The sequence below is a fragment of the Molothrus aeneus genome, chromosome 17 (assembly GCF_037042795.1).
Source record: "Molothrus aeneus isolate 106 chromosome 17, BPBGC_Maene_1.0, whole genome shotgun sequence".
In the NCBI taxonomy this organism is placed as follows: domain Eukaryota; kingdom Metazoa; phylum Chordata; class Aves; order Passeriformes; family Icteridae; genus Molothrus; species Molothrus aeneus.
In genome coordinates, this window is record NC_089662.1 from 8,661,516 (window position 1) to 8,684,109 (window position 22,594).

Consider the following 22,594-nt stretch of genomic DNA (forward strand, 5'->3'; position numbering starts at 1 on the left):
AGATTGTTGTCCAAATGCTCCTTGAGCTCTGGGAGCCTTGGGACTGTGACCACTGCCATGAGGAGCTTGTTTTAGTGCCCAAGCACCCTCTGGGCGGGGGGGAAGAATGTTTTCCTAATATCCAACGTAAAACATCCCATGACACAGCTCCAGATGTTCCCTCAGGCCCTGTCCCTGGTCATATACAGAGATCAGTGACTGCCCCTCCACCTCCTTCAGGAGGAAGCTGCAGATCCTGACGGTTTCTCCCCTCAGTCTCCTCCAGGCTGAACAAACCAAGTGACCTCAGCTGCTCCCCATATGGCTTTCCCTCCAGATCCTTCATCATCCTTGTGTAGCTCATTTGGACACTCTATAATAGCTTTGGTCTCCCTTCAGGCAGGAGGGAAACCTGTACTCTGGTACCAAGTCTTCATTTGGATTGAAGGTGTGGTACTCTTGACCTCCCACCACTGCTCATGGCATCTCCCCTCCCAGGACTGTAGTCTTAAAGGGTCACAAATCCTTCTAGGCACCCATGGGAAATGACAAAGAATGGCTCAGTTCAAGAAAACCAGAGAAAAAATTTATTATTGTTCTTTATAAAATATCTCCAATAAGTTATATAGGCAAATATTTAAATTAAAATAAATTAACTCCGCTCTATGCTGGGACACGCAACTGCCCATAAAGTCAAACTAGGATTTACGTTTCTCTGAAAAAATATGCCCTAGATCTCCAATGTAAGATTTGAAAAAAATATCTATGCTTGGTGAGAGGAAGGAGAAATCTGCACTGGACAGAGGGGTTAAGGTGCGGTGCTGAAGCTGCCTGGTGCCAGAGGCACCTCCACATCCAGCTAAGTGCTGAGAGCATCCTCATCGTCGCTCCAGTCAGGAGGAGCATCCGTCCCGAAGTACCGATCTCCAAAATTCCCTGTGGGGAGACACAGAGTCAGAGTGCAGCACTGGGGGAGCCTTGAGACCCATCCTGCTGCCTGTCCTCATCACAGCAAGGGGACCAGAACAGGTTTATCTGACGGCTTGAACAGCAGGAAAACTTGAGTGGCAGCAAAAGTGGAGCAGCCTGTAGGCTGGTTTACCACCCGGTGGAAGGTGTTTCCTGGCACAGTAGAGGTGAGGACAGAACACAGTGAGCTTATTTTGGGTGAACTTGTGGAAGGTGGCAGTTTAGGGAAAGAGGTGGGCACAAGACTGCTCCAGCTGTCCCAGCCTGACTTCTCTGCCTAGGGGTCATGGCATGTGGAATGGCTCCTGCTGCTGACAAGGCAATGGCTGCCCTGCAGCTCCCAGACCCAGCATGGTGATCCTGACACCCAGCTGGCAGCAGGACCCATGAGGGCAGTGGGGCTCTGGGTAATTTGAGGCCAGACCTAAACTGCTGCTGACAACCATGTGCTCTCCCCACCAGAAGCACTAAAAATCCCCTCAGCACAAGTCCTTCCTAGCAGGATACTCACCAATGCCAGGGATTATCCGAAAGAGGTCGTTCACCTTCTTGTCCACAGCCGTGGTGATGATCTTCACCCGGGGGAACGCATAGGCCACCGAGTGGACACCCATCTCTGCCATGAGCAGGGACAGCAGGAAGATCTTGTCCTCTGGGACATCATGATCCTACAGGAAATGCACAGGGATAGCTCAGGGTGACTACCCCAGCCTGTGCCGTGTGCCCTGACACCCTTGTTCCCGCAGAGGAGTCAGTTCCAGGCACATCCCCTCAGCATGGCTGTGGCTGGTGCTCTGCAGGCTGCTCCAGAGCAAACCCCCTGCCTGACCCGTCCGTACCAGCAGCACCCTCACTGCCATCATGGCCGCAGCGCCCGTGGACACCGTGCAGTCCATCAGGATGACGTGGTCTTCGCTGATGTCCTTCGGCAGCCGCAGGTAGTGGAGCTGGGTGCAGGAGAGAGAGAGCAGCTTAGAGGCTGCAGGCAAATGGAACAACCTGAGCCCTTCCCTTTGAGGAGTGAAGGATCCCTCCTCCCTCTCTGTCTCTGGACCCTGGCTGTCAGCTCGGAGCCAGCACAAACCAGCCCCTGTGTGTACAAGCCTGCTGGCAAAACCCACCTGAGCAGCTTCCACAGCACTCAACCTCTGCCAAGACAAACTGCTGGCTCACTGAAGGGCTGACAGGGAACACCTGAGCCACGGCCCCAGCCTGCACACAGGTTAACACCAAGAGATGTCCTGAGCAGCCCAGGGCCTTACCTCTGGCTCGCCGGTGTTGCAGTTGGTCTGGATGAGGATGGTGCCGATGCGGACGTCCTTGCACACCGCGCGCAGCGCCGGCTCCATGGTCTCTCCCGCCCGCAGGATGGACACCCCGGTGATCTGCAGCACATGCACAGGGTGGTTACACGGGGTAGGAGCTGCCACCACCCCACACTGGGTCTCAGCAGCAGGGAACTCTAATGGGCAAACTAAAAGCACATCCATTCCAAGAGGGCTGTGCTTCTCCCAGGCTACTCTCAGTGAGAGGGCATGAGTGGCACAGTGACACTGCTGATGGCACCCTTGGTCACCAGTCTGCCTTTCCTGGTGGTACAGGGTGTCATACTCATGATAGCAGGCACCAAACCCAGCCTGATGGCAGCCAGGGCTTCCAGTGAACCCCCATGAGGCAGGTCTCAATGGCTTCCACTTACTTGCTTCCCACTGTATGTCCTCCCTTCGTAGTCATGTCCCTGAGGGGTCTGGACTGTGCAACTCTACAAAAAACATGTGAGAAGAGTTACCGGGGGCTCTGATGTGGCTCTCACAGGAGCCCTGGAGTCAGCAAGCTGCAGGGGCTGGAGCCTTGGACACCAAGGCTGAATAAAGAATTATCACCCAGGGCTACAGCATTGCTCCATGGCCTTGGGGAGTCCTGGTGCGTTTTAATCCGAGGGTTGAAAGGACTGGTTCATGGGGAAAGTTGGATGAGCAGCACCAGGACTGTCCTGGCTCCCCAGCAGTTGAGGGTTAGGAATCAGAGAGGAAACCCAGCACCTACAGCCATGAACCCACCTGGAACGGGAGCAGGGAGAGCGCGTGCTCAATCAGCAACCGCATCAACCTTTTGGAGTAGAAAATGAACTCGTCTCTGCTGGTCTCCTTGTTTCTAGAGGGGAGGGAAAGGCAACATCAGCTCTGGACCAAAACATGTCCCAGGAGATGCTGGCAGAGGTCTGGCAGTCCCTGCCCTTTCCTGGTTCTTGTTTGCACCATCTGAGCCTGAAACTGTGCTGTCTGTTTCAAGGTAAAAAGCAGAAAAACTGTTGGCAAGCTCCTCTATGCAGGGGACACCACCATCTGCCCTATTCTGTCTCCAAGCCATACTGATAGGCAAAAGTGGGATTGGGAAGCCCAAAGACAGGCCAGCCCATCCCATCAGCAGCTGAGCCCCATCCCACCCCAAGAGCCACAGCAGGGGCTTTACCTGATGATGGTGTGCATGCCCCTCACCTGAGGGGTGCTCTTCAGCACACTGAGGGTCTGAGGAAGGGGGTGGCACTGGTGGGCAGAGGCCAGGGCAGCCCTGAAAACCAAACACATGGTCAGAAGGTCTGGGGAAGGCTGCCCAAAGGGTGGAGCACATAACATGGCCAGAGCCATCCTCCCAGATGTCATCTCTCACTGCAAACACACACACAGGCCATCCAGCTGAACTGAGTGAGCAGCTAGCCTCGCCTGGTCCCTGCCATGGCAAAGGGACCTGCACCCACAAACCAGGGCCACTGGAGTTAGGGTGACCTTGCAGCACAAGGGCCTGCCCTTCCTGCTGGACAGCTCACCCAGGATCATAGAGTGGTTTGGGTTGGAAAGGACTTTAAAGACCATCTTGTTCCAGCCCTGTGCCGTGGGCAGGGACACCTTCCACTAGACCAGGTTAATCCAAGCCTCATCCAACCTGGCCTTAAGCACTTCCAGGGATGGGGCAGCCACAGCTTCTCTGAAGGTGTCTGGCCCGTCTTGGTTTCCATTGTTTGGGAAGAAAGTAGAAAATAAAATCAGAACCTTCTCCTGTTCCAGAGTCAGTTATCTATTGATGGATCTTGGACTCATGGGGTGAGGAGGGGCTGTTGTAGCTGTCTCTGACCTACAAGTGCCAGATGCCACAAGGAATTGGACAGGCAGCCAGGCTGGCACATATCTGGAATGTGACTATTTTAGAGACCACTTGGGCCATTCCAAATTGGGAACAGCTTCAAGACTTTATGGCTGGACAGGACTGGCTCTGTGTGACTCATTCCACATAACGAATAGGGCTGGGAGCTATTCTGGGATCAAGGGAACACCATTCACAGGGAAGTGCACAATGGAGCCCCATTAGTCACTTCTCCCTGTGAGAGTGGCAGTAATGAGAAGAAGGTCACATTTGGCTTCCACAAGGCTGGGCAGGATGGACAAGCAACTTTGTCTGGGAGGAGGGCTGGGGTTGGAAAGCCACACGTCAGATCACACACGTGCCAGTGGCTGCATCCAGCAAAAAACACAGAGATGTCAGGGAGGCAGAGAAGAGAGCAAATGAAAGCACTGCATGATTAAGATTTCAAATCAAGCAGAAACCTGGATTAATGGCACACAAAGGCACGCAAGCAGAGAGGAAGACAGAGAAGATGGATAGGCATGGAGGAGGGCAGAGCTTGAGGCCTCCATCCACACAGCCATCTCCTGGTCTTGGCCAACCAACACCAAATGAGACATTCCCAAGGTCTGTGGGTACTTAAGGGCTCCTTCTTGCTTTACCAGCTCCACTCCTCTGTAGCAGCCAAGAGCCCCATGCAGGGAACACTCCAGGAGAGCTGGCAGCCATGCAGAGAGCATGGATGGGTTATGGTTCCTTCGTGGGCTTGCCTGCTGTGTGCAGACCCCATTGCAGGTTGGGACAAGCAGCCCTCAAGGCCCCAGCCCTGCTGTCAGTGAAGCGAGCTCACTCTGTTAGTCGCTGTCCCATGGGTTAGAAGCCCTTGGAGACGCTCCCTGCTGGCAGCACCCACAGCCCTCCCTTCCCTCTCGTGCCAGAGCTGGCCTGGAGACAGATCCTGGGGGCACAGCCCTGCCTAAACCCCTCTCACTCCTGGGATGCCAACATGTGGTGGTGAGGCCCTTGGGAAAACACTAGTGCTGGCATGGGGGCTGCCAGCTCACCTGCTTTATGGGGCAGAGACAGGCCCCCAACACAGAGCCACACACCTGCACATGGCCCTGGCTGGGTTTGCCCGGGTGAAAAACTGCTGTCACCTAAACCAGAGGAGCTGTTTGGGTCATCTCCAATCACCACAGCTCACCAAGGAGCACAGGACTGAGCTTGCTACTGGCACTTTTCCCCTCCATTGCTGCCAGGTCCATGTCACAGCATCCCACCATGCCAGCGGAATGGGCAGCCCCTCTCCTGTCACAGTGTGACCTGACTCCTGCTCCCTGCCAGAGATACCAAGGGTTTTCCAACCTCCATGAGCAGTGGGAACTCCTCCCCGGCATCCCAAGCTGTCAACTTGGAGACCCCCAAGAAATGCTGTCAGCATTCTGTCACCAAGTTTTGCCCACCTTCCTTCAACACCCACGCAGTGTGGGGACAGGGAGGTCTGGATACCACCCTGCTCGGAAGCCACTCAGTGTTGTGAGGGTCTCCCCATGGTGCTTTCTGGGGAAACAGCTCCCATTTTTGGGATAAAGCTTCTCTTTCCAGTGCCCCTACCTCTGTCTGGCCCACACATAGCCCCAGCAAAGCAGGACCCCATGAGCTGTGTGCCCCAAGGTGCCCTGGCAGGGTTAGTGAGGCAGCTCACCCTGCACAGCCCTCGCCCATCCCTGCTGTTAGTCACAACCAAACACTGCCATAAGCATTTGTCTCCTCACATATCCCAGCGCAGCTTCCTCTGGTCACCCGGTGGGAGGGATGTTCAGGGGAGACAAGACAGGAGACACCCAGAGTTTAAGAGGAGAGGGACAAACATGACATGAAACAGAGGAGAAAGCACTGTCATTAGTCAGAGGGGGAAAAAATCCCCTAATTGATCAACGGCTCTTGGACCTGCACTGTGCAGACACAGCACTCCTCCCCTGGTGACCAAGGCATGTCACCACTGCTCTCCACAGCACTGGCTTCACTCCTGGCTCCATGGGGGAAAAGAACTGTCAGCTCTCACTGTCCTGGAGCCACAGCGGGGACACTGTCCCACCTGGGTCCCAGGTAGTACCACACTGCAATGGTGGCTCTTGGAGTTTGGAGGGACATACAACGATAGAATGCTAGAATGATTTGGATGAGAAGGAGCCTTCAAGATCAGCTCATTCCATCCTCCCTGCCACAGGCAGGGACAGCTTCCAATAGACCAGGTTGCTCCAAGCCCCATCCAACCTTGTTCTCAACACTTCCAGGGCTCATGCCAAACCCTCACTGAGGGCTCCAATGCAAGCTCAGAGCAAACACAGGCACTCAAGGCCAAAAACCTTTGCCCAATCTAAAAATCCTTCATCCAACCTGCCCTGCTCCCAGGCAAAATGCTTGTGGGCTTCCAGGGGTGTCCCCCTCCTGCCTGATGATGATCTCCAAGTCTTGGAGAACACTGAAAGCCAAAACCACTGGAAATGTGGAGAGAAACCAGGCTCTGAACAGAACACCACCTGCAGGGACGACTTTCCTTCCCCTGGGCTCACCTGGACCTGCCCTGGGCTCACCATGACTGGAGAGGGCCTGCAGGCTGAGGAAAGAGCTCAGCCCTTCCAGCAGCCATCCTCTGTGTCACTCCCTGCCCATCCTGGGAGGGAAGGAGGGACTGTGATGCCTCCTGTCCCTCCCTGCCAACACCGGACTGTGACGGAACATCCAGACGGGCAGCCATGAGCACGTCAAGAAAACGTCTTATTTTGGAAACTTATTTTTTCCCCCTGAGAACAAAGGCTTTAAAGAGAAAATAAAATAGAAAGAAGAAGAAAGAGAGAGAGACAGAGAGAGAGAAAGGGGTGACCATCTCCCAGGAAGGCTTCAGGGAGCATCCTTGGCTCTTTGTGGAACATGCTATCGAGCAGGAAGCAGACAAGAGACATCCAGCTACAAAGGAGATGATGCAGTCAAGGCATTTCAAACACGTACACGGCTGCCTTTCAGGGCTGACATTTCAAACAAGGGCTATTAAACTGCGCCACGGGTTGATATTTAAAGACACAATTGGCAAAGGGCACGCCAAGCTGATCGGGACCTTGGGGGTGGGGAATATTGATTGGCCAGGGGAACGGGCTGGGAAGAGCGGCGGCTCCAGGAGCGGGGCTGGATGCTGAGAGCGTGGCAGGAGGGATGGAGAACAGGCTGGGCTGGGAGCACTGAGCCTCAGCATGGGCTGGCTGCTCCAGCTCCTGCTGCCAGGCTCCAGGAGGAACACCCACCTGGGAGTGCTGGGATGGAACCACATCTCCAGCGTGAGCACAGTCAAACAGGGGGGAAGCTGGACAGGAAATATCCTAAGAATGCTAAGGTCCAAGCTGTGCTCTGAGGGATTAACTGGAAAGGCAAGCATGCTCCTCAGGAGCCAGTGGTTTCAGAATGAAAACAAGCCTTGCATGTCCAAGGAAGGCATCACTTGCTTTAAACCCCCCAGAATTCACCCACCTGAGTGGGGAAAGGCACTCCCTGCCTGTCCCAGACGGTCGCTTGGCCAGGAGAGGCAGCCCTGGAGCACAAGGGCCACAGAGACACCTGGGACTGGGGCCAGATCTGAGCATTCAGGTTTTATCCTACCAGCACAAAGCCCTCCCTGTGTCCCCACCACTGCCAAACAGCAGTGACTTCAGAACAACCGTGACATTTAGATGGAGCCATTCCAGACAAGAGGATGGGGAATTGTTTCTGTTGTGATGTGATGAAAAGCCTGTGTTTGCCAGGCACATCTCACTCAATGTGACTCTCCGTCCACCCCACTCCTCTTGCAGAGACAGCAGCGCTGGGGGAAACCACAGCAGCAGTAAAGCACTGGGCCTCCAGCAGCAGCAACAGATTTGGGTTTTTGCAGGAATTTTTTTCCAGATTTTCAGTCAAAGGCATAAATGGAAGCTTTAATCAGAACATAAAACCACCTGTGAGTGTGGTGATCACAGAGGTGTTTCTGGAGGTCAGAGTTACCTTTCCAAACTTGCTATCATAAAATCTCTAATACTGTATGGATATATTAAATACCCAATTTTTAAGCGCAGAAGAATATCACTTGTACTGAGCAACCCTTTGATTAAGGAGGAGAAAGGAAATTTTATGTGTGTTTAAGAATCTATCTGTCTCTATATACACATTCCTATTTGCACACATATTAGTCTCCTCTCTGATGTTATTCCTGCCATTATTAAAGCCACAAATTTCTCTTCATACTAAAGAGCACTTTCCCACCTGGACCTCCAGACACAGAGGGAAGCTTACGTGTCTGTATGGAAATATCAGGCCCCAGGGTGTTAAACAAGCAAAGGGAAATAAAATAAAACATCCACTTGTCTAGTCTAGGAAGTGCCTGGCTGAGGCAGAAATAAGTAAAGCAGAGCCTTTTCCATGTTCATCTCAGTTATTTTAAAAGCTCATTGTATGCCAAATGTAAATCATAAGGTTACTTGAGTTGAGTATCTCCATGCAATGATGGAGATCTAAATGGAAACCCCTCCTCAGTAATGCATTCCCTCTGCTCCCTGAAAGAATACCTGAAAGCCTAGGTGGCTTCTTAATGGAAGCAGGAGAGCTGAAGTCCCATCTGGGGCCCCATGCTGAAGAGGTTAAGTAATTCAGCATATATGTTATGGCATCGCCTGCAGATACTGAGAATTTAGAAATACTGCTGGACTTAGGCAGCAGGATTTTCTCAGTCCTCCAGAAAAGGTTCTGCATCCTCCAAATCTGTGGGAAAGTTGGTACCTCTGGCCATGTGAAGGTGCCACGCTCCTTTGGGTGCCTCCAGGCAGATTCCTGTGTGCAGTGAGGGGCCCAGGGCTCCCACCACCCTCAAAGAGCATCTTACATCAACTCCATGCCAAAGGCAGGGACACCTTCCACTATCCCAGGCTGCTCCAAGCCCCATCCAACCTGGCCTTGGACACTTCCAGGGATGGGGCAGCCACATCACCACTGGGCAACCTGTGCCAGGGCCTCAGCACCCTCACAAGAAGAACTTCTTCCTATTACCCAATCTAAATTTGTCCTCCCTTTAGTTTGAAACTGTTCCCCCTCATCCTATCACTATCTGCCCATTTAAAAAGTCACTCTCCACCCTTTTTTCAAGATGCTTTGACTAATCTAATAATTGATGTTTAATGATCTTTAATCATCAGGGATGGAAAGGGGCTCTGAAAATCGTTCATTTTAGAGGATGAAGAGAAGCAAAAGAGAATCTCAGGATAAAAGCAGAGACTGGAGATCCCCAGCTACAAACCTGTCCCTGTCCCAGCCTCAGGGGTCTGCACTCAGGCTGGCAGTACCTCCCTGGGGAGCAGCCCTGTCCCTGCCATCCCAAAGCTAAGGGCAAGTGGCCTTTGTCACCATGGGGGTGACAAGGCCATGCACTCTGCTGGTCCTGCTGTGGGTGGGGTGAGGCCAAGCAGTGCCTGGCATTGGAAATGCCTGGGCTGCACACACAGGACACAGTGAGGGCTCTTACCTGACACTGAGTTCACGCTGCGGCAGCAACACAAAGACACAACGCAACCGGTATTAAGCATTGTCAACACCAGGGTCGTTTCAAGATAAAAGAAAAGGAAAAATAGGAGTATTTTCCTGAATTCACATGCAGCCTTTTTGCCCTTCTTCCCCTCCCCAGGTTAGGAAAGCCCTCCCCAAGCCAACCCCTTGCCTGGCTCACAGTGGCACCCTGGGGGTGCTGGGTTTGCTGTGGTATTCCCTGGCTGGATCCCAGGAGCTGGGGGAAACAGCCATTCCCCTTTCCTGGACTCTGCCTCAGGGCTGGGTGCCCTTCTCAGCCTGGCACCAGCAGAGATGCTGGGGCTTCCAGCCTTCTTCCTGTGACCGAGGGTTTAGAAACCACCCTCCCAACCAGAGTTTGGTGCTGGGAGTTCAGGCAGCCAGGTACTCCAGGAGGAGGAAAGTGTCAAGACACCTTTGCAAGGGCAGTCCCTCCTGAGCAGGCACAGGAAGCTGGATGCCAAGGCATGCCAGCTCCCATCCTAGGGCTGAGCAGCTCCTGCCACCTGGGAGCTCCAAAAAAAGACTTGAAAGAATCAAGCCCTTTACTTTCCAGTGCGTCTATACCCAGGTCACACTCCCTGCACTTCCCAGGACATCACTCTGAGCATTTCCATGACTGAAACATCACCAAAGCTATGGGGTGGGAGGAGACTCTGCTGCTCGGGGACAGCAACACAAAATGCCATCAGTTCATTGCAGAGTCCCAAACCACAGGTAAGGACTGGCCCAGGACAAACAGGAGAAGACTTAAAGCCAGCAGTGGGGAAGTGATGGAGCATGTGCCTGGATTGGGGCTCAAACATGACAAGACTTTGAGTTTTGGAACCCAGGAGCTGCACACAGCACAGAAGAGGAGAAGTGTGCTCCTGACTGGAAAGACTGTGCAGCAGTGTCTGCATGGGGGGAAGAGGAGAAGCCCAAGAGCAGTGGAGGGTTTGGGGCAATGCTGGCCCTGGGAGGGCTGCAGGCAGGGGGACACATCCCTTGGATCATGGAAGGGTGGATGGTTTGTCCCCTCATGACTTGCTGTCCCAGGGAGGGAAGGAAGCTGCAGCTGGACCACAGCTGGCAGAGGAGCCAGGACCAACCAGAGCACAGGGAGAAGGCAGTTTCCTTCACTGGGCTGCGGGAGAGGGCTGAGAGGAGTTCACAGGAACTCCCACACCTGGAGCACAGGAGAAGGCAGGCCATTCCCACCTGGGCACCCAGAGCACAGCAAGGCTGTGAACCCCCCTCACCACCCACACACCAGGCAGCTCTCACCTCTTCCAGCTGGCTGTGGACGTGCTGAACAATCAGGTCGATGGCCACAGTGTTTCCACTCCCTGAGGTGACCAAAAAGCAAAAGAATCACAGAATCAGAATTGTAAAGATTGGAAAAGCCCTCTAAGATTGAGTCCAACCACTAAATCAGCACTGCCAAGCCCATCACTAAACCATGTCCATTAGGGTTACACTTGGGGTTAGGGTTCAGGAAACCACAAAGGCCAGAGCTGAGGGCAGGGGGCTGGGGTCTCTGAGTGCTGTCAGGGGTGCCCCTGAGGACGGTCCTGGGCAGGTACCTCGGGGCACAACGATGTCAGCCAGCCTCATGGTGGGCTGGATGTACTGGTCAAAGGCAGGCTTGACAAACTTGTTGTACTGCTTGATGACGCCCTCGATGTCGCGGCCCCGCTCGCTGATGTCCCTGCGCAGGCGGCGCACCAGGCGGATGTCCGAGTCCGTGTCCACAAATATCTTCAGATCCAAGAGCTGAAAGGAGAGGGGAGGGGATAAATCCCACCTGGTCAGGTGTGGGACTCAACCCACCTTCGCCTGTTGCCCCAAGTGGGGCTGAGCCCAGCCCAGTATGTGTTTAACAGGGCCTGGCTCTGCTCTGCTCCAGCCTGAGCGGAGCTTTTCCCTGGAACCTGGCTGGTGCTGCTGTGAGCCCCCTGCTGCCACCTTATTCTCGTGTCCCCTGAGACCTGTCCTGCTCCAAACTCTGCCCCTACTGCTAACCAGCTCCAACACCTTGCTGGATGTTATTTAAGAGCAAGGAGGAGATGAGGAGTGACTGTCTGTGACACACACCAAGCACTGGCTTCTTAATCAAAGAATCCTTGGATGGTTTGAATCAGAAAGGACTTTAAAGATCATTTCATTCCAAGCCTCTCCCACAGGCAGGGAATTAATGCTGGAAAGGAGCCCAGCACAGCAGGGCAGCTCATGACTGTCCTTAACTGCAAGAGGCAGGAGTGGGGATGCTGAGTGGAGTCTCCTGGGAGATTCTCACCCAGCTGTCCACTGGAGGTCATCCTTGCTCCAGGAAAGTGCAACCCAAGCTCTCACTTGGCCGGGGAGGAAACTTTTCAGACAGAGCTTGGCTAAGTCTGTGTATGGCTCACTGCCTGCTGCAGCATTTGTCAGGGCTGCAAAGATGCTCTGAGGGATGGAGACAGGCTGAGAGAGCTGTACAGTCTGGAGAAGAGAAGGCTCTGGAGAGACCTCAAAGCCCCTTCCAGTATCCAAAGAAGCTCCAAGAGAGGTGGAGAGGGACTTTGGAAAAGGGCTTTAAGTTACAGAACAAGGGGAAGTGGCTTCACAATGCCAGAGGAAAGGGTTAGATGAGATATTGAGAAGAAATTTGCCCCTGTGAGAGTGGTGAGGCCCTAGCACAGGGTGCCCAGAGAAGCTGTGGGTGCCCCATTCCTGAAAATGTTCATGGCTAGACTGGACAGGGCTTGGAGCAACCTGGTCTCATGGAAGGTGTCCCTGCCCATGGCAGGGGGTGGAACAAGATGAGCTTTAAGGTCCCTTCCAACCCAAACCATTCTGTGATCCTATGATATATCCAAATAATCCCCAAGAGAGCCTGAAGTGCTGGATGATTCCATGCTAGGAACACCAGGCTCTGTGCAGTAGAAGTTCAGCAGACTTTGCCCCTGGCTGTGGAAACTGCAGCATGCAGTGTGGAGGTGGGCTATTTCTAGTTGTGTTTATGCACCAGCTGAGACTGAGCTATTTGCTGAAACACTTGACCTCTGCCAGGGGCTCTTCCCCGGCTGCTGAGAGTCAAACCCTATTCCTCCTACCTGGGGAAGTGCTGCAGCATCTGGTGTAACCTGGAAGAGAAGGTAACCTCCCTGCTGCAGGACCTCAGGAGAGAGCATCCTCCCACCATCTCTCCCTGGATCTGCTTCAAAACCTTTCCTCACCTTCAGGAGCTCCTTGTCTGCAAATGCCATGATGCCTTCAAAGATAATCACATTGGCGCCATAGAGGGTTTTCTGTGGAGTCAAAATGGATGTGGTTAGGCACAGAACATCTGGTCAGAGGTGCCCTGTCCCAGGAGATCTCTCTGGGTTGTGACTGTGACAGCTCACCCAAAAAACGCACCCAGGCACAGAGCAGGGGGTGACAGCACCAATCAGACTGCACAGAGCAGGGGCTGGAGGGGTGCACTTGGCTCCCCCCCTGTCCTGCCCTGGCCATCCCCACCTTGTCCCACCCCCCTCGGTGTCCCATACCCATTCCTTCTTCCGGCTGTGGGTGGTGAAGTCGTAGATGGGGATCTTGACACTCTTGCCTTGCTTCAGCTTCTTCAGGGTGGCGATGATGAGGTCAAAGTCGAAGGCGTCGGGGTGGTCAAAGTTGAAGTCGTTGCTGGCTGCCTGCTCCTGCTGCTGCTTGGTTAGCACCTGCCACAGAGCACAGCTTAGGGCACATGGCTGGGCACTTCCCTCCCCTCTGCTGTGCCCAGTCACTCTTCCCTGCCCCTCAAGAGCCACTGGAAGGGAAAAACCACATGGCTGTCCCTAAATCTACAACGTTTTTCCTTACCAGGGGTTACCACATAATCCCAGATTGGTATGGGTTGGAAGGGACCTTAAAACTCATCTCATTCCAACCCCCTGCTATAGGCAGGGACACCTTCCACTAGGACAGGTTGCTCCAAGCCCTGTCCAACATGGTCTTGAATGCTTCCAGGGATGGGGCAGCCACAGCTTCTCTGGGCAATGGCAAATTGAGGAGTCTGGCCAGGCCAACAGGGGTGCAGCCTCACCTTGTAGAAGGAGTCCATGGACAGCAGAACCACCCATGGCACATCAAGAGCTTCAATGATCATGGTGGCCACCGTGGTCTTCCCAGAGGCGCTGCCTCCTCCCAGGCCTGCCAGGGAAAAGGTGATGAAGCCACCAAGCCCAGGCACAGCCCTTCCCACCACAGGCTGGAGCCCAGGTCCTGCACCGTTGCACTAAGCTGGAGGGGCCTCCAAAGAGGGAAGTCACAGGCACTCCAAGAGATTATCCTGGAAAATGTCAAATGGCATGTACTGGAACTGCCAGCAACATGCCCAGCAAAAGCTGGGAAACCCATTGTTAGGTGGTTATGTAACATGGGGAGTGCTGGCATGGGAACCAGTCCAGGATCTCTAGGAACCTGGGACAGCTCAGGCAGCAGGAGCTGAGGGAAAAGAAGCAGAGCGCGGTCTCCTACAACCCATGCACACTCTGAGGTTCAGCCAGCCCAGTCTAACCACAGGCAGTCCCCCTGCTCCTCTCCAGGCTGGAGCCAACCTCCAATTCCCAAGGATGCGGTGGGGCAGGACTCGCACTGGTATCTCCAGGAGAGCCGTGGGAGCGGTGGCAGGGTGCAGAGGGGACCCACCTATGACAAAGGCCTCCTTGGACTGCGTGCCGTGCTCGTTGTACCAGGGGGGCCGGCCTGCAGTGTAGATGGTTCTCTTGCTGGTGCGCAGCAGCGGCGGCTCCGACTTGCACTGGCTGGTGGTGCGCTTGCGCGGGGGCTTGGAGGAGCCCACGGCGGGGTACAGCCTGTCCAGGGACTCTGCACTGCTGCTGCTGCGTGGGGAGAGAGGGGAAAAATTACCCTGGTGGGGAAGGACACACCTGCCTGGGGTGTGGGAGCGGGGTCTTTGGGGATCCCGAGTCACACAGGTGAAGTCAGCCAAGCGCAGCCCCGCTGCAGCACTACCAGCACCCACATCTCTGTGACCCACAGCCACAGACAACACCCAGGAATTCTCACACAGAAGCAATTTTAAACTGGAAGAGGTGCCATGCAAACATCCATGCCTAAAGTCCTGCTGTCTGAGGAATGTCTGCATGAAAAAAATCCCCCAGTGAGCTCTCAAAGCATTGAGGGGTGTGTTCCAGGGGACAATAACCCATCCTGCTGTACCCAGGGACCATTCTTGGGGATAGCAGTCAAACACACGGGTTACAGCACAACCATCCTCATCCCCCCATCCCCAATCCATTTCCTCTCCCCACTTTGAGTGCTCCACTCACACCCTAGACATAATTCTCCCAAGCTTCTGGAGCCCCCAGGGACAAGCCTTCAAGCTGGGCAGAGCCATCAGCTTTGCCTTGGGAGCTGAGAGAGCTTTGAGCTCACCCAAAGCCCTGGAGCTGCTGAACACTCTCCTTTATCTTCCCTGCTGGAGAGGAACAAGGCACCCTCCAGAGCCCTTTCCAGCTTGGCAGGAGGAGAGCTGTGGCCTGGAGGTGATAAGTGGCCTCTGGCCAGGAGATAAGCTGCAGCCGCTGCCTGGCCAGCTCAGGGACAGGGAGGATTATTTATACCAGTGCCTGCTCCTCCCTGCTCCTGTTCTGCTGCCCCAGAGGGATGTCTGCTCCCTGGGAGAAAGTGCAAAGGGCTCTCCTGGCTCCTGCTGTTCCTCTCCCCAGCCATGACTGGGCTGGAAGGGAAATCAATAGATCTGAGCACCACTGGCTCCAAGCCATCACTGTTTGGTACAGCCCAGCCCAGCCAGCAGGGCTTTGCTGCTGCTCTGTTATGGCTTGCTCTTGAAAGGGCTTAAACTGCAGGGCTTTACAGATTTTGGGTTGATTTTAAGCTGTTTTGGTATGAAGATTAATTCCCTTCCCTCCCCCAGGCCTTTTTAGAACAATTTTAGATAAAGCTCAAAATTTCAGAAGGGCCATCTGTGTGTTAAGTGATATGGCAACCCCCAACCCTGCATGGCAAACAAACCCCCTGGGCACAGCAGGATCCCCCTGGCAAACCCCCTGGGCATGGCAGGATGCCCAGAGCACACCATCCCTACCCCTGGCACATCCCTGTGGGGCAGGCAAGGGGACAGGGATTTGCCTGGCTTTGCTGAACTCCTGCTGACAAAAGGGAGGCTGCAGCTCCTGCCCCTGAGACAGGAGCTCTCCCACCGACGTCCACCCTAAGCTGGGCACTCATGGAGCTCCCCACAAGAGCTCAGGACACCAACACCCCATCCCTGGCACACACAGCCAGCTCCAAGCACTGCCAGGCTCAGGCTCAACCAGGAGCCCAAGACACCCCAACTACGACTCTTTAAAAGTAACCTCAGGAGATGACACCCATCAGGAAACCTTTTGGGGTGTCTCCCTGTGAAAAATGGCTCCTTCCACGAGGAGAAGCAAACCCAGGCAGGATGTTTGGGTCTCCTGTCCCACGGGTGATGCTGCAGCAGCTGCTGCCCACCAGTGCTGCTACTCCCAGAGCGGGGCTGCCAGCAGAGGCTGGTGCTGGGGCACAAACGACGTCACTTCAGCTGGATAAAAGCAGAGGTGACACAAACACAGTTGTTTACCACAGCAGAAAGCGGCTCCTTTCATCCACATCCCAGCCCCTCCCCTGGGACCGCGCTGCTCCAGAGCCTGAGCTCGGCTGCTCCTCCTGTGGGACTGCACGTCAGCCTCCATGAGACAGGAGAGCCCGTGGGGCTGCTCTGCCCCTTGCTCGGTGTCACACAGCACCAAGCCCTGCTGTGCCAGCCTGCACACCCTGACCCAGGCCACCATTCCCAAAGTGACTCTGAGTTGGATGAAGCTCTGTTTTTTGGAGCTGGAGCAAGGCTGAGCTCTGCTCCCACCAGCATCAACATCACCCAGCTCCTGGCAGGCAGGAAGAGGCTTGGACTCCACCAGTGCCCAGAATTACAGCCACAGCCCCACCTTGCTTTGCCATCATCTCTCCACTCTGCCCTCCAGGGTGCCTGCAGCACCCCCAGAGAGGGACATTGCTGCAGGATGCAGGGACACACCCCTGGGAGACGAGTGGAGCCATCCTCCCCCTGCACACCTGAGGCTCCTCTGGGATGCAACACCTGAATCCCATCCCAAGAGTTGGTGTTCTGCCTTATCTCATCCAAATAATTCTGGACTTTCACCAAAATTCTACACATTTCTCTCAGTATAATCTAAACCTGTACATCTACGCCTCATCTACATCTGTATCCTCTACAGGCAGATGATATTCTACACCTCTCAAATCCACAATTCCCATGATTTATTTGGGAGAAGTATGGCTGTGGGACTGTAGGGCTGTTCTGGAGTTCTCCAAAGGTCATGCCTTTTCTCCTAATGTTACACTTCAAGATTTGTAGATATTTTCCACGGCTGCCTTTGCCAGGAAGGGGCTCTTCTTGCTCCAAAGGTTTGGCTGATCTCAGCCATCCCCACTGGCCATTCCTCCCTACTCCTTTACAGAAATTCCCTGCAGCAGTGCTGAAGCCCCTGCAATGCCCTGTACCCACAAGGTGAAGCCCCCAGAGAATGGGACTCTGTTTAGAGCTGGAGCCAATGCCATTGCTCTGCCCAGAGGAGGGTCCTTGTCCCACATGGACCCCTCCCAGCAGAGCAAACCCCTGGGGTGCCAAAGCCACACAAACAGGAAAGGAAACATCACCTGGGCTTGGCAACCCCTCTCCTGCCAAGCCTTCCTGGAGGCCTTGGCTGCCACCAGCTTTCTCCAGGCTGTCCCCAGCTTTTGGGGATGCTTTTTGCCTTCCTTGCAGGTGCTGCATCCTTGCTGGAGCATTGTAGGAGAATGAATTACAGGCAACCTTCACCTGGATAAGCCACAGCTGCGCTAATTACCAAAACCAGCCTTGCCCTTAGTGGGTCACAGCTGTGACCAATAAGGATGAGCTGGCTGGGGGAGGTCTGACCAAACGGGAGGGAGAATTGCTGCTGTGAGGGGTCTGCTGTGGGCTCAGTTTGAGCCTGCAAGGGAGCCCCACAGTGGGAGCCTGCTGTAGTCAGAGGCTGTGAGCAGTTGAAGTCTGTTGGCTGAGCTGTGAGGAAGAATAAACCTGGACCTTGGCTGATGAACCAGAGTGTGTGTCTTGGCTCACTTCTATCTCTAATGTGGGTTTTGCTGTGACAGAGTGTCCCAGAGGAAGCCTGGGGGGGTCCTGCTCCTGAGAAGGGCTCTCCAGCTCTGCTGTTGTGCCAGCACAAATGAAGGAAGAATTTTGCTCCTGCTTAGTGCAAGCACAGATTTACTGACACCCCTCTCCTTCCCACTGTGCTCCCATCACCATCCCTGTGTCCTGTGCCCAGGCTCTCTGCATCCCACTGCCTTCAGAGACCCCTGACCACCCTGGATCCATGCTGGGCTGGCAGAGCAAAGGCAGCAGGTCCCAAAAGCACCCACAGCAGCAAGGAAAGATGGCACAGCCCCAAACCTGAACTTGGCAGCAGACAGGAGAGCATGTCCTGGGCTCTGCACCCTGTAAACAACCCCACTGACTGAGCTCCCACCCTATGGACCCCCCAGCAGCCCCCCACAGCCTGCTAAGGTGCCCAGCTGGCTGCAGCCCAGCCCATGGGAAGCCAATCTTTTCAGACAGGAATTGGGGCTGAGGGACTGGGACAGGAGCCACCAAGAGTTCACTCCAGCAAACAAACAGATGGAAACCAGCAAATTCCACCCAAAACCAAAGCAAAACTCACCCTCCATCTGGCCCAAGGGCCCAGCAGCCGGAGATGCGGACGCTGGAGAAGGCTGGGGGGCTGCTCATGTCCCCCTGCTGCCAGTCCAGGGCTGATCCTGGACTGAGGCTGTCACCCCCTGTCCCTGCCCAGACTTCAGCCCCTGTCCCGCAGCCTCTGGCACTAGCAGGGTGAGGAAGGGGCTGTGCCAGAGGGGCTCCCAGGGTGATTCTTGGGGCACAGAGCCATGGAGGGAGTGTCCCCCTGGAATGGGCACTGAAGGGTCCCACAAGGCCGGGGTGAGGCAGAGCCCCAGCAGAGCTGGGGGCTGGAAGATGGCGGCAGGAGAAGGGAGCAGAGCAGGGGGAGTGTCTGTTCTGGGAGCTGCGGGCGGTCAGCAGCATAAGAGGATAGCTTAACCTCCAGATTACGTTCATTACCTGATATTAATAGCACTGGCTTGATTAAAGAAAAAGAGGGGGGCTGGGGATGAGGTGACACCTCCCCTCACTGCCCCAGCACAGGCAATAAACACCAGCCCCAGTGCCTCTGCTCCTGGCACTGAGGGTGCTCGGCCGCCCTGGGCTGTGGGCTCAGCAGGGAGGGCACCTGGACAGTGACATCCACGTCCCCCGGCACTGGTGAGTTCCCAGGGACTTCTCCACACCACTGGGGAGGGGGCTGCAGGGGGCAGGGGGGATGAGCCCAGGGCAGGGGGCACCCAGCCAGCCAGCACCCCTGATGCAGCTGGTGGAGCAGCTGGGGCTGGGGGCCAGGGGCTGCTGGCCATGTAGGGCTTTTTGATCCAGGACTCCCATCCCTCACCCCTCTCCCCTGGCTCCCATCGGTGGGGGGTCTTGCTGAGGGTCCCCCCGGTCACTCAGTTTCCCCAAGAGTTGCCCCTCAGCCCTGGAGTAAACAAGTGGGTGAAACTCAACACCCCGGGGCTGCCGGTGGCTAAGAATAACATCCCATGGGCTGTGCCCGCCACCCCCTCCCTGCCAGCTGCCCTTGCCCCCCCGGGCCAGCCAGCTCCTCTTCCAGCATCAGCCTCTCCAGGGAGGACAGGGAGCCTGGGCAAGCTGCAGGAAGGCCAGGGAGCCAGGAGGCTGCTGAAGGGCAGGACATGAGCCAAAGGTGGGAGATGTTGGGCACCATGGCAAGGGGGGGTCCAGGCCAACCCTGAAGCAGAGACTGGGGCAGAGCTGCCCTCAGCACACAGCCTCTGGCTGCCAAGGAAGGGAGGAGGTGGCACAGGGCACACAGGAGGGCAGCCAGGCTCTGCCAGGGGCACAGAGCACCCAGACAAAGTCCCATGGCCACCAAGTGAGACGCCAGCATGGAAAAAGTCCCTTTCCTCCTCCTCCTCGAGCCATCAAGGTTATTCCAGAGGCAGGTGAAACACACTGCCTCCCAGACTTGGCAGGACACCCCTCCTGCTCTTGCTCACCCGTGGGACCTGCAGAGCATCATCTCAAAAGATGGAAACCTGATGGGAACCAGAAATGAGGGGCTGGTCCTGAGGCATGGGACAGGGACAGGAGGGTTTTGGGGTAACCTGTCCCCAGCATGAGCTGCAGCTGCTGTCCCAAAGTCAGGGAAGGGAGCGATGATCAAAGGAACTTTTCCACCCCTGGTCTCTGCCTGGATTCCCTTCTCGCTGTAAAAGCTCTCTCAGAAGTTTAAAAATAAAATTCTCTTCCGGAGCCACTTCTGTTCCTTCTCATTAAAGAAGCAAAAAAGCAAAGGGATGCGGGACACAGGCGAGGAGCCCTGGCCCAGGGATATTGTTCCTTATCGCCTGCTCCTGCTGCCACTTTTCCTGCCTTTGTTAAATGTCCAGGCCACAGGAGCAACTCTCCCAGCATCCCACCCACCATTCCCACTGGGCTCCCAGGTGGGGCACACTGGCTCCAAAGGCCAGCTGGGACCGAGCCTTCCTGCTGGTACAAATCTCTGCTTCCCAAGCCCCTTCCCACCCTCTGAGCTCTTGCACAAGTTGAAATTCCTGGGTTTTCCTGGTGATTTTTAAGCAAATCCCTCCTCTAATGGCAGACTTAAAATATGGCAAAAGAGGAAAGCAGGCACAAAGGCCAGGATCTCCTTTTCCTTCTGGTGCTGGCAGCTGCTGGGTGGGTTTCCCCTGGGATTTAAGGATGGAAGCTGGACTGTATGTGGATTTTCCTCATTTGGTCACAAGTACTGTCACTGGATTGGTGTAAGAGCTGCAGACACACCAAGCCCCCAGTGGAAGGATGCCTGTTCCCAGGAGAGGATCCTGCTCCCAGATCCCATCCTGGGAGCAGCACTCACAGGAGCGTGGAGGTCAAACCTGCTTCCTCCATTGCTGAGTTGGGCTGGATCCATGAGTGCCAGCTCTTGGCTGGGCCTTCCCTGTCCAAGAAACCATCCCAAGGGATGAGGGAACACAGCCAAAGAATGGAGGAACATGTCCAAGGGATCAAGGAACCTGCCCATGGGATGGATGAACCTGCCTGAGGGGTGGAGGAACCCACACAAGGGATGGAGGGACCTGGCTGCCATCCCACTGCCACATGTCAGGCCCATGCCCATCCTGGAACCCACAGAACGTCATTTCCAGTTTACCCAGCCTTGTGCCAAGCTCTGTCCTGGCGAGAGCCACTGGAGCTGATGGTTCATCTCAGCAGCTCCACGCTCAGAGCTTCCAGCTCTGTTATGGTCTCTGCTCCCTCGCCACAAAAGGACAAACATTTCCCTCTGCAAACCCAATTATCTGTTGCTATTTATACCAAGTGGGAGCCACGGTGGACGGGCTCTGTTACACAACACAGTTACTCATCCCTCACTCGACCAGCACAACTCAGGGAGACTCCTTCCTCCCATCCTCATCCTCATCCTCATCCTCATCCTCACCCTCCCTGCTATCCACCACCCACTCAGAGGAAGGGCACAGGCAGCTGCCAGCAATGGGCTTAGCTGCTGGAACATGCAGGATGGGAACAGGAGGGACAGGAACAGGAGGGATGGGAACAGGAGGAATGGGAACACGAGGGATGGGAACAGGAGGGATGGGAACAGGAGGGACGGGAACAGGAGGGACGGGAACACAAGGGATGCTTTGGCACTTACTCCAGGGTTGGTGGGGTCTTGGTACCCTACAAGCAGGGATACAGGGATGCTCCATCCCTGTAAGCTTTGCCACATTCCTGGAGCACCAGTCATGCTCCAAATGCAATTCCCAGATATTTGATGTTTGGGAGCAGTCAGTCCCCTGAGGTTTGTGCTGGAAAAAGGGGCTGGAAAATAGAGGGGAAACATGAGTGTGTGTGTGTGGGGGGGGGGGGGACTGAGGGCAGTCACCCTGTATGGGGGTTTTGGGTGGAAAAGTTTAGGTTGTACCACTCTTCATCTTGATGGAGAGGATGCATGTGCGAGCAAGCTTGGAAAATGGGAGGCTGTGGTTTATCAGCTGGGAAATTCAGGGCAAAAACCATAAAATAAGGTAAATAAGGGAAAAGGTAACAACACGAAAGGGAGGGGGGAAATAGGATGCAAATAAACAACGGATAAAGCGGTGGTGGGAAGAAACGGTTGGTGGGAAAAGCTCAGGGATTTCGTGGAGCGATGGGCTCGGGGAGGCCCCACTCGCGGAAGTGGCACCGTGGGGGACGGGACCGGCACCGCAAGCCCCGAACCGGCGGCGAACCCGAGCCGGGGGCCCCGGGGCGCCGCGGGGCCGGTCCCGTCCCGGAGCGATCACCCCGGGGAAAGGAAAGCGGGGTCCTACCTGTCCTGCGGGTCCACCGGAGCCCCCTCGGGCACCGGGGCCGCGGCCATGGTGCTGCGGGGAGAGGCGGGAGCGGCGGGGGCGGCGCTGCCGCGGGGATCCCCGGGACTTGTAGTGCGGGATGGAGGGGTGGGGTTTGGGGGGATCCGGGCACCGATGGGGACTCTGGGGGGCACGGAGGGGTGCTGTGCTCATGGGTGAGAGCTGTGCGGGGAGATGGGTCCGTGTGGGCACGGCTGGGTGCTGTAGGGCACAGGGGTAGGTTGTGGGGTGCGGGTGGGTGTTTGGGGTATAGGTGGGTGTTTTGGGCATGGCTGGGTGTTGTGGGGCTCAGAGTGATGCTGTGGATACCTGTGGGTGGCTCCGCAGTAGCATCCCTGCCTAAGACGCTGAGGGATGCAGCACAGAGCATCCCCCACCATCCTGCAGCTGGGGGAAGCGCGGTTTGGGT

General features: G+C 55.4%; 1 protein-coding gene across 1 annotated transcript; it reads right to left on the reverse strand.

Annotated features, from left to right (window-relative positions):
* Nucleotides 1–543: 543 nt before the first annotated feature.
* On the reverse strand, nucleotides 544–22,225 carry UCKL1 (uridine-cytidine kinase 1 like 1). Its single transcript, XM_066561585.1, has 15 exons — nucleotides 22,144–22,225; nucleotides 14,308–14,501; nucleotides 13,703–13,809; nucleotides 13,167–13,337; nucleotides 12,855–12,926; nucleotides 11,220–11,409; nucleotides 10,921–10,982; nucleotides 9,614–9,630; nucleotides 3,421–3,519; nucleotides 3,009–3,102; nucleotides 2,648–2,710; nucleotides 2,211–2,333; nucleotides 1,788–1,895; nucleotides 1,460–1,616; nucleotides 544–915 (listed from the first exon to the last, which is right to left on the reverse strand). Exons 1-15 carry the CDS (start codon nucleotides 22,191–22,193, stop codon nucleotides 839–841), a joined length of 1,584 nt encoding a protein of 527 aa, XP_066417682.1. The 5' UTR covers nucleotides 22,194–22,225; the 3' UTR covers nucleotides 544–838.
* Nucleotides 22,226–22,594: the final 369 nt, after the last annotated feature.

Coding starts and splice junctions, on each gene's coding strand:
- UCKL1 (XM_066561585.1), bottom strand. CDS start 22,193: ATGGCCGCGGCCCCGGTGCCCGAGGGGGCTCCGGTGGACCCGCAGGAC. Junction 13,338..13,702: donor CCATGGACTCCTTCTACAAG/GTGAGGCTGCAC, acceptor GCTCTGTGGCAG/GTGCTAACCAAGCAGCAGCA. Junction 2,711..3,008: donor TCTCCCTGCTCCCGTTCCAG/GTGGGTTCATGG, acceptor TGTTTTTTGTAG/AGTTGCACAGTCCAGACCCC.